Consider the following 9,984-nt stretch of genomic DNA (forward strand, 5'->3'; position numbering starts at 1 on the left):
ACAGGACAACAAATTTTAATAATCAACATTCATTGTAGAAGAACACACTTAAAGAAGCAGTTTCAAAAGGCTTAGTGTTCTCTCACCCTTTTTGGGAGGCGTGTTTTTCTAGGTAGTCCCACAAGCTGCTTTGGCCTTGTAGATGTTATTAAAATCTTTGGTTCATTCATTCAAAGGTACTTACATACTAGTTTTATGTATGGAGTATGTAACACTTAGGCATGCAGATAGGTGATCCGCATCCCAAAAATAATATAATATACCACAACTTTAGGCAAAAGTGCGTAAGTCCAAAGCACTTAAATGCTGAAGTGAATAGGCTGAAGTGCAAAAGTCCAAAGAAGCTGAATGGAGAAGTGAATATGCATAAGGAAGAGTCAACGGTGGCAGAACGTTTAATAGCGGAGAGAAAATGGCATGGGGCTCCACAACAAGCACATGTAAAACTTCATCCGTCTTTATCATTTTGATCACTGCAATTATCTCGTCCATTCTTCACTCCGTAGGCCAAGACATTATCCATTCCATTTTAGGTGTTTTTCACACCATTACTCATTCCATTTTAGGTGAATTTAGGGTTTGGTTGGGTTTATTTTTCGTGGAGGGAAAAATTTGCAGGTTCCGGCATCCATTAATGCAAAAGCATTCGGTGCATTCAAATTTCTAAGCCTCACAGCCACAACATGGCAGCGCATGTGATGGGAGTATTTATATGTAGTGTAAATGCGCGCAGGTCCATTTAATTGTGAGTATTTTGTTAGCGAACATTTTAGTATTAATGCAGGCAGGTCTATTTTATTGTGAGTATTTCTGTAGCGAATACCTATTTTAGTATTAACGCAGGCAGTCTGGCAGTCAATTTCTCATAGTCGTGCGCGGTTTGGTGAACGGCAAGAAGTAGGCCCTTATGCCGGCCGCGGATCGGGAAATATTTATCAGGAAATAAAATATTGTTGAAAAAACCCTAAAGGAGGAGTCATGGATAAAATATTGTGTGGAAAAGGAGGGAAGGTGGAGGTTGGTAGAGGGAAGCGGTGAGGCCCTATTCATGCCGGAGTAAGAGGAATAGGCGAGCATTGTGCTGCATAGGATTTTTATAAGAGGTGGTGCAGATATGAGGAAGGGGAATGAGCAGGGGAAAATGGCTTCCAGAATGGGGTTTGTTGATCTTGTGACGGGACGGCGCGGAGCCAGTGGATTTGGTTCGTCCTCCACTGCTCAGCAGGTGAGTGAGGGGATTGATGCTTCAAAGCTTACTGCAATTGTTACAGGGGGTGCCAGCGGAATAGGGCTCGAGACGGTCAGAGTTTTGGCATCGAAGGGAGCGCATGTAGTCATAGGCGCCCGCAACCTTGAGACGGCCTTGTCTGTGAAAAAGGATCTGCTCTGTGAAATTCCGGGCGCTCGGATTGACATTTTGCCCCTTGATTTGTCTTCCATGGAGTCTGTCAGGAAGTTTGCTTCTCAGTTTCAAGCCTTGAATCTGCCCCTCAACATTTTAATGTAATGCGTCCTTTTCTCATTATTTGTTGTTTTTATACTCATCTTTCCATGAAAAATTAGTCTATTTGATTGAAGTTCCTCTGTTTAAATGCATCTGGAAAATGGAGAGAAAAGCATGATAGGAATGCGAGGTGAAGGAGAGGTTTTAGGTGGAAAGTTTGGAACATGAGGCAATGGATAGGTTTTAGGCGGAAAATTTGGAATATGAGGCAATGGATAGGTTTTAGGTGTTAATCTTGATTTGGATGCAGCGGTTTCCCTGAGTTATTTGGAGCATTCACTGGATTCCCCTGTCGAAATCTTTTTCATTTTCGTTTCTGAAAAACAGAGCTTACTCTTATATTACAGGCTTATAACCATAAAGATCTAGCTGGGTTTCATGATTTATTTGCAGAAGCTTGGAATCGTGCTTTTAGCGGGATTATTGACGCCCATTTCTCATGTTTCTTGTTTGCTTTTAGAAATAATGCTGGCGTTATGTTCTGCCCCTTTAAGCTTTCAGAAGATGGTTTAGAAATGCAATTTGCTACCAATCACATAGGTATGTGTAAAAGTGAGGAAATTGGTTTTGCAATGGCGCATGCTTTGTTATTGTTGACACAGAAACTCGATTTCATGGCAATTACAGAGATAAATCTTTATAATTTTATTTCTCGTGCAGGCCATTTCCTGTTGACAAATTTGCTACTTGACAACATGAGAAAGACAGCGAAAGAGATGCAGGTGGAAGGACGGATTGTCAATCTTTCATCTATTGCCCACATGCTCACTTACAAGGATGGAATCCGCTTCAATAGGATAAATGACCAGAGTGGGTAATGTTCTCCTCGATCTTTAGCCATGAGTTTCCTGTCATTTAACTTTGTTACAAATGTTTTTTGAACTCCCACACTTCCATTAGGTGCCTCTAATATCTTCTTGTTCGCTTTCACTTCAGATATTCAGATAAGAAAGCGTATGGACAATCCAAACTGGCCAACATTTTACATGCATACGAGTTGTCCCGGCGACTAAAGGTGGGATGTCTTTGTTGATAATTTTTTCTGCTGCCTTCTTCATGCACCTGGTTTTCCCATCAACAACGACTCCTGATTGTTTTTAGCAGATTTTTATTATTGTTGTAATTACCTATTTTTATGTAATCCGTTTGTCGTTTACTGTAACTAATTTTCTCTATTGGGTTTGTCTTTTAGGGTAAGAGTTTATTATTATTTTTAAATTAAATTATGCCAGTGTTTTTCCTAAGGATTATGACATTCTGGTTCAGATATCTTGTCAGAAAAATAGTCAAAAACATATTGATAGAATAAACAAATAGCATAGTTTAATGTAGATGTCGTACGCTCAGTTTTTCGATATAGCTATAGTACGTTAGTACGTTTAGTATTCAGTTTTTCAGGAAAACTAGTAGTCATTTTTTGTAAGGACTACACTTTCTGTCAGATCTATTGTCAGAACGATAAGGAATGGCAATAAAGGAAGTCATTATTTAATTTGGGTATTGTAAATTAAATTCTCAGATTGGGAAAAATGATTGTGGAGTTACTGTTTTTTTTTTCGTTTGTCTTTTTAGGAAAGTTTAAACACTTTTTGAAACACTTTTAGAATTTGGACACCGTTATCTTCGACCAAATTTTAAAAAAATATAATAGATTTTTGCAAAATTTCCTGGCTGGGGCTATCTTAAGAATAATTTTTAATTTGTTTCAGCTTAAAAAATTTAGCTCTTAAATTTAAGGAAGCAAGTGATTCAATGAAGAATTTAAATGAATGATAATATCAATTTATTACTATTATAATTTTTTTAAAAAATAACTAATAGATTGTTGACATGTGGCCAAAAACTCTTAAGTTGGTGGGGCTAAATCCAGCCTGCTCAAATTAAGAGGGTTAAATAGTCGTGGCTCCTAAGAAAAGATTCCAATTAAACTTCTAGCTAGAGCCCAAGTAGAAAATAATATTATATTTTTGTAAATTAAAAAAAACCAAATTTAATCCTTTTTGTCTTTCATATATTTTGACTGAGATTAGCAAGCACCTCTAAAATTTACAACTACACTTTATAGATCTCTATTCCCAATTACCACTTATAAACTGATCACACATGTACAAATAGTTTTTAAAACTTTATTGATTGTGTAAAAAGTACTATATTTTTTGGTGAAAGGTTAGCTTTAAGCTTTTTTACTTACTTACAGAAATTTTCTGAAAACAAATTTTAACTTACATATTAGAAATTAGCCTGGACGACTATTGGGTTGTCTCCTCTAGGGTAATTTAAAAAATTAGTCTTGTCTCCTCTAGTGTAAGAAATGCAATCTGGAAAAGTCTATACTATATAAATATCCATCGAGGGCAGAAACATACAAACGGACTGGAGTAAACCTGTCGCTCCCGGGCAACTTGCAAGGGTGCATACCAAATAGCCAATTCAATCGATTGTTTTGAACTGTAATTATGTATTCGAAAAAACCACCAAGATAGTTCGTCGCATTAATTATTTTCATTGATGATGGCAAGAAATGTTTTAAATTAATGCCAATCTATATCCATTGTGCTGGGTGAATTCCTTTCCGAGGCTTATTAACTTTGGTTAATTTTTTTTCTTAAAAAGGTAACATAGGAATATTCAGTGGTTTGGACGAGGAAAAAACATATTAATAAGTTAATACTAATGTTAGCTTAGAAAATAGATCTCCTTGGAGGCTTTGGAATTTCAATGTGCAGGAATCAATAAAACATATGGGCAATGCGAAGTAAATAATAAACTATTTGAGTGCTCCTACCTCAAAAATCATTAGGATCTGGTGGCACATCATTTGTTTTCTATCACCTCATTTAAGTACTGTACCATCCCTTTCGGCGTTTCTAATGTCATGTCTTGTGCAGGAGGAAGGCGCAAATGTGACTGCAAATTCAGTTCATCCTGGTTTCATCATGACCAATTTGATGCGATATTCTATGACTCTTATGAGTAAGCTCTTCCAAATACCTTCTTGGGGGAATTTTCAAACTAAAACCTCATTGAAACCAGGACGAACTTACGTTGATGTCTAACTTGTTTTGAGGATGGTTTACACTGAAACAGGATTTTTGAAGTTTTTTTCTGGTTTCTTGTGGAAGAATGTTTCCCAGGTAATGGTGCAATGATGTCGTAGCTCTGTCTACTAAAGACTTTATTATTCAAGTATATTCATTCATAAAATCAAAACTCAAAAACTTATTGCAATTCCCTCTTATATTTACTCCATGGTCTTTACAGGGAGCTGCCACAACATGCTATGTAGCTTTACATCCGGACGTGAGGGGAGTGAGTGGGAAGTACTTTTCTGACTGTAACGAGGCCACGCCAAGCGCATTTGGCACAGACAAAGATCTTGCAAAGCAGCTTTGGGAGTTCAGTACTAAAATCGTTAGATGAGATTATCTTGCTATTTGGTTTTCCAGTGCAATATAAGAATTATACCAATTATGTAATAAAATCTAGATTAAGGTGCATGCATCTCTTCGGATATTTAGGTCTATAGAATTATAATTTCGCAACGGAGAGTCTTAAAGCCGATTATGTGTGAGACATTGAATCTGCATTAAATACATTGAACGTTATACATCTTACCTTTCTAAGAGGATCCGTCATTAAGTTTTATCAATGATAATGTATCTTATAATTATAATTTTACTTCGAATATGTTGTGGATAGAGTTTTATGAATGGCTCTCACAAGATTGATATGTAATCTCAATAGAATGTCTATCGAGACATATACATCACTTGTAAACTCCGGAATGCAATGAGTAGTTTTCAAATTTATCGGAGATAAAGTTTTATGAATGGCTGTGATAAGATATCCGTTCTTTTGATAGACAAATGTCTACGCACGCATATACATCACTTGTAAATTCTTGAATTCAAGAGTACTCGATAATTACCTCAATGTGAGGTAAGAAAATATATTGTAGGGAGAGGATCTAGAAGTTGAACAGGTATCAATAGTTGTGAGAGCTGTTAACATTATCTAGGTCAATTACAGTATCAATATAGTTTATTAATTGAACAATAAGACACTAATTTTGATGTATCAAATTTATTAATATTTACTTAAAACTAAATCATTAAAAATTGTTCTTGGTTATATCATTGATTAACTAAATTTGATACCACTTCTAGATTAAAACATTCATTGTGTGTTTTACATAAAACCCATTTAAATATTAGTTGTCATAAGTCCAACTACTCGGTTATATTTCAAATGGTAGAAATCTACAAAATAGTTGTCCAAACTCATGGACAGGATGTCAACTTCTTTACTTGATGTCTAATTGATGATTGATGTATTGTTGTTCAACTACCAACACATACAAATGTAAATAAATAAACATTTATTTAATAGCTCATCCCATCAAATGCTCATACCATCTATGAGAAATATTCAACACATACACAAATATAAATAAATAAACATTTCTTTAACAACTCATTCCATCTCTGACAAATGCTCATCCCATCTCTGACAAATGCTCAAACCATCTCTGACAAATCTTCAACCAAAATGCTAGAATTTGGAGTCTTCGAACAACAAAGTTGGAGTATTTTACAAGCTAATTTGAAGTACTTGAAATAAGTTAGAGTACTTGCAATTGTAAAGATGGATTTGTTTGAGCTCCCCAATCCATTCAAATCAAACAATTAATGTAACACAATTCAAAATCTATTCTTGAAAACCATAAAATTAAATGCAAGCCAATCAAATTACAACGTTTGAAAGCCATAGATCAACCATTTTGAAAAGTCTTAGAAAAAGGCTTGATTTTGAAAGGAATGCCATAGATGATAACACTTTTCCAAATTCAAATTCTAATTGTTGGGAGGGAAAAAGTTCTATTAATATGACATGCAGTGAAATACTTCTTTTACAAATGTGTTTACATTCTATTTGAACTCAGACTACTTGATTGCATTGAACTTAGTTGCTTAGGACATCAGAGGGCCCAATAACATCAGTTTCTTAGGACATCAAAGGGCCCAATAAACCATCGAGTTATTTTACCATTATGCTATTCTTTTAATGTATGTTGTTACAATACATCATATAATGTATGTTGTTATTCTTTTCCAATGGGGCCAATAAACCATCCAGGCATTTTACCATTATGTTATTCGTTTAATGTTTGATGTTAAAGTCCATCATATAATGTATGGTGTTATTATTTTTCAATGTGATTCATATAATAGCATGTTGTTATTTATAGGAGTGATCGAAGAAAATAAGAACATACAACATTTGAAAAAAAAAAGCATACTATAGCTTTTATGTCATAATCCACAATATAACAATATGCTATTATTTATAGAAATGATTGAAAAAATTAAGAACATACAACATTTGAAAAAAATAACAACATACTATACCATTTCTGTAATAATCCCTATACAAATATGTTATAGTCCATCATATAATGTTTGCATTATATCTCATTGTTATTCTTTTCAAATGTAGTAAGATCAAAGTCATATTTAAAGTATGTTGTTATTCTTTTCAAATGTTGTAGTAAGTTCAAATGTAAAAATAACAATGTGCTAAAACAAAAATCGGTTACAGTCGATTTATTCTTTTCCTATGTTTCATTCAAGTTTAATTATTCATAGCTGCAATACGTTCAAAGGTATAGTAGTTCTCCACAATGGTATAGTATGATGTTATTTATAAGAATGATTGAAAGATTAACAACATACAACATTTGTAAAAAATAACAATATACTATACCATTTCTGTCATAATCTACTATACATATATATTACAGTCCACATAATGTTTGCATCATATTTAATGTATGTTGTTATTCTTTTCAAACGTTGTAGTTAGATCATTCCAAATGTTATTTTTTCATATTTAACTTACAAATAACAACATATTGTACCATTTATAGCATAAACCACTATACAAATCTATCATAGTCCATCATATAATGTATGCTACTATTCTTTCTCAATGTTTCCATCATCTAATGTAAGTTGTTGTTCGATTTAGGCATTATGATAGTAGAAAAGAGAAGAAGCAAAAGAACTACCTGAAGATTGAGACCTCATTATCCACAAGGTGTTAAATTACATGTTATTGACTCTGATGATGGGTATAGTTTAACCAAGCCAAATCCTGATAACACAATTCACAACCTTTTTGCCAAGGATACAAATAGTCTCGATGGTGTTGTCAAATACTCTGAATGCCAAATGAATAAGAAAAGGATGCAAGGAAAGCAATGGATAGAAGAGGATATGGAACATGCAATTGAAGATGGAAGATAATTATTTTTCAATAAGAGGAGCAATAAAGAAGTAGGGAATCCCTATTAGTAGCTTATCATATTGGCTAGCAGGACTCAGAACAACAAAAACCAAGGGACCATCGATGATTCTCTCCTTGGAAGAAGAGCTAGAAGTTGTTAAGTGGTGTAAAGATTTAGCTCAACTTGGTTGTGGATTGGAGGTAATTCAATTGAATTCAAATGTGGCTCACATTTGCGAAACAAGGCCAAATCCATTCGAAAATGGATTACTTGGTAGATCATGGTGGGTTGGATTTTGCAAATGCCATCTAGATTTGACAATAAGGACTACAATGGATCCAAATAGGGATAGAGCAGTGATACTATGACCAAGTATTGTGATAGATTTTTATAATAATTTTTCAATATTCTATGATGCTAACCATTATGAACCAACACACATTAGGAACTGTGATGAAACAAGAGTGCAAGTAGGCATAAACTATGGGATGAAACTGATTGCAAAGTTTGGAAGTAGAAGCATGCCTCAGATCTTATCTAAAAGTATAGAATGGATCATAGTACTATGTTGTATCAATACTGTAGGTCACAACATACTAGGATTTTATCTTTTCAAAGAAAAAAGAACACTTAAAAATTACATTGCTAATTGTAAAGCTGGAGCTTGCATGGCAACACAAGCACATGCATGGATGATAAAAGAATTATTCTTAAATTGGCTGCATCATTTTGCTAGATCTGTTCCAGGTAGTGCTTCATACAAAATTAGGCATCTCCTTATTTTTGATGGACATGGACGCCACGTTGCCTTTGCTACAATTCAAGAGGCAAGATCTTTAGGCATAGATCTTCTTACATTGCTTACTCACACTAGTCATTGACTAAAACCTTAGATGTAAGTGCATTTTCTCCATTCAAGGCATATTTCAAATTTGAGAGGTCAAAATGGATGGCAAAACATCCACAAATTGAAATAAGGAGAATGGAATTAGCAAAAGTATCAAGCAAAGCTTTCAAACTTGCCCTTGTACTTGATAATATTATAGCTAGTTTTTGAAGGATTAAAATTTGGTCATTGGATAGAAATGCTCTTTGTAATGACATGAAGCCAAGTGATGCCTTCAATGTGGAAGATGAAAATGTTTCTCTAGGAATTGCAAGCATTTTAAGGTTAGTTGATTATGATGACGCCATTGAAAATTGTGTGGTAGAAATGACAAAATAACAAAAAGATGATTCAATTGAAAACAAAACTCCACCAACAAATGTTGTGTTCTCAACACAAATTGAATTGACATGCATGATGATATGAGTTTTCCAACATGGTTTGATCCACTTGATTAGGTTAAAGGAACAAAGGAATTGGGAGTGTGGATTGAATTTCAAAATGAAGACATTTCATTATCCATTCCTTCTCCACCTTCAAAGCCAAGAGAAGAGGTGGTTCATAATTATGCTAAAACAAAAAATTGGGAAACTATAGATCATAATGAGGATGAAGTTGGATACACTCAACATAATCTGGAAGCTTCAAATTTGGAATATACTGAATATGAAGATGGACTAGCTAAACATAATCTAGATGCATTGAAGAGATCTCTAGCTTTGGAGATAGAAGATGAACAAATGTTATGTAGTTAGGGGTCATTAAGAAGTTTTTTGAAGCTACCAATTGAAAGGGTTACAAAACGATCTGTGCCACCTAATAATGCTACTCTTAGATTGGGAAGAAAATCTCAGATACTTACATCTAATGAGTACATAATGTTGTAAGAGCAACAAGAAGCAAGAAAAGTTGAGCTTCAAGAGCTGAAAGAAAGGAAGAAAAATAGTTGGAGGAAAAGAAAATACTACAAATAGAGTTGATAAAAAGGAAAGATGAGCAATGACTTGAAATCTAGACAATAAAACAACATAAGCAAGAGGAAAAGTTGCAACAATGAAAAGAGAGGGTGTTGAAGAAGAAAGAAAAGCTAGATTTTAGAAAAGGTAGGCTGGCAAAAGAGAAAGACAACAAAGGAATTGTAAATTTATCTCCTATTCAACTTGATTATAAAATTAGTATTTCGAAACCAAATACAAACAGAGCAGGCCATAGTTGTACTCCAACAACCCCTTTACCTAAGCATCATCAAATTTTGAGGGATATGTAGAACATTCTATCCCCTACCTATGATGCCCTCCACAACATCCA

General features: G+C 34.3%; 1 protein-coding gene across 1 annotated transcript; it reads left to right on the plus strand.

Annotated features, from left to right (window-relative positions):
- Positions 1–397: 397 nt before the first annotated feature.
- LOC149543047 (NAD(P)-binding Rossmann-fold superfamily protein) lies at positions 398–5,189 on the plus strand. The gene is made up of 8 exons (XM_089797976.1): positions 398–745; positions 856–1,503; positions 1,965–2,044; positions 2,165–2,318; positions 2,441–2,519; positions 4,393–4,477; positions 4,592–4,638; positions 4,766–5,189. The coding sequence occupies exons 2-8, from the start codon at positions 1,115–1,117 to the stop codon at positions 4,922–4,924; spliced, it is 993 nt and encodes a 330-aa protein (XP_089654102.1). The 5' UTR covers positions 398–745; positions 856–1,114; the 3' UTR covers positions 4,925–5,189.
- The last annotated feature ends 4,795 nt before the right edge of the window (positions 5,190–9,984 follow it).

Source organism: Cupressus sempervirens, chromosome 8 (genome assembly GCF_028749045.1).
Source record: "Cupressus sempervirens isolate cs-2001-9-10 chromosome 8, ASM2874904v1, whole genome shotgun sequence".
Taxonomy (NCBI): Eukaryota; Viridiplantae; Streptophyta; class Pinopsida; order Cupressales; family Cupressaceae; genus Cupressus; species Cupressus sempervirens.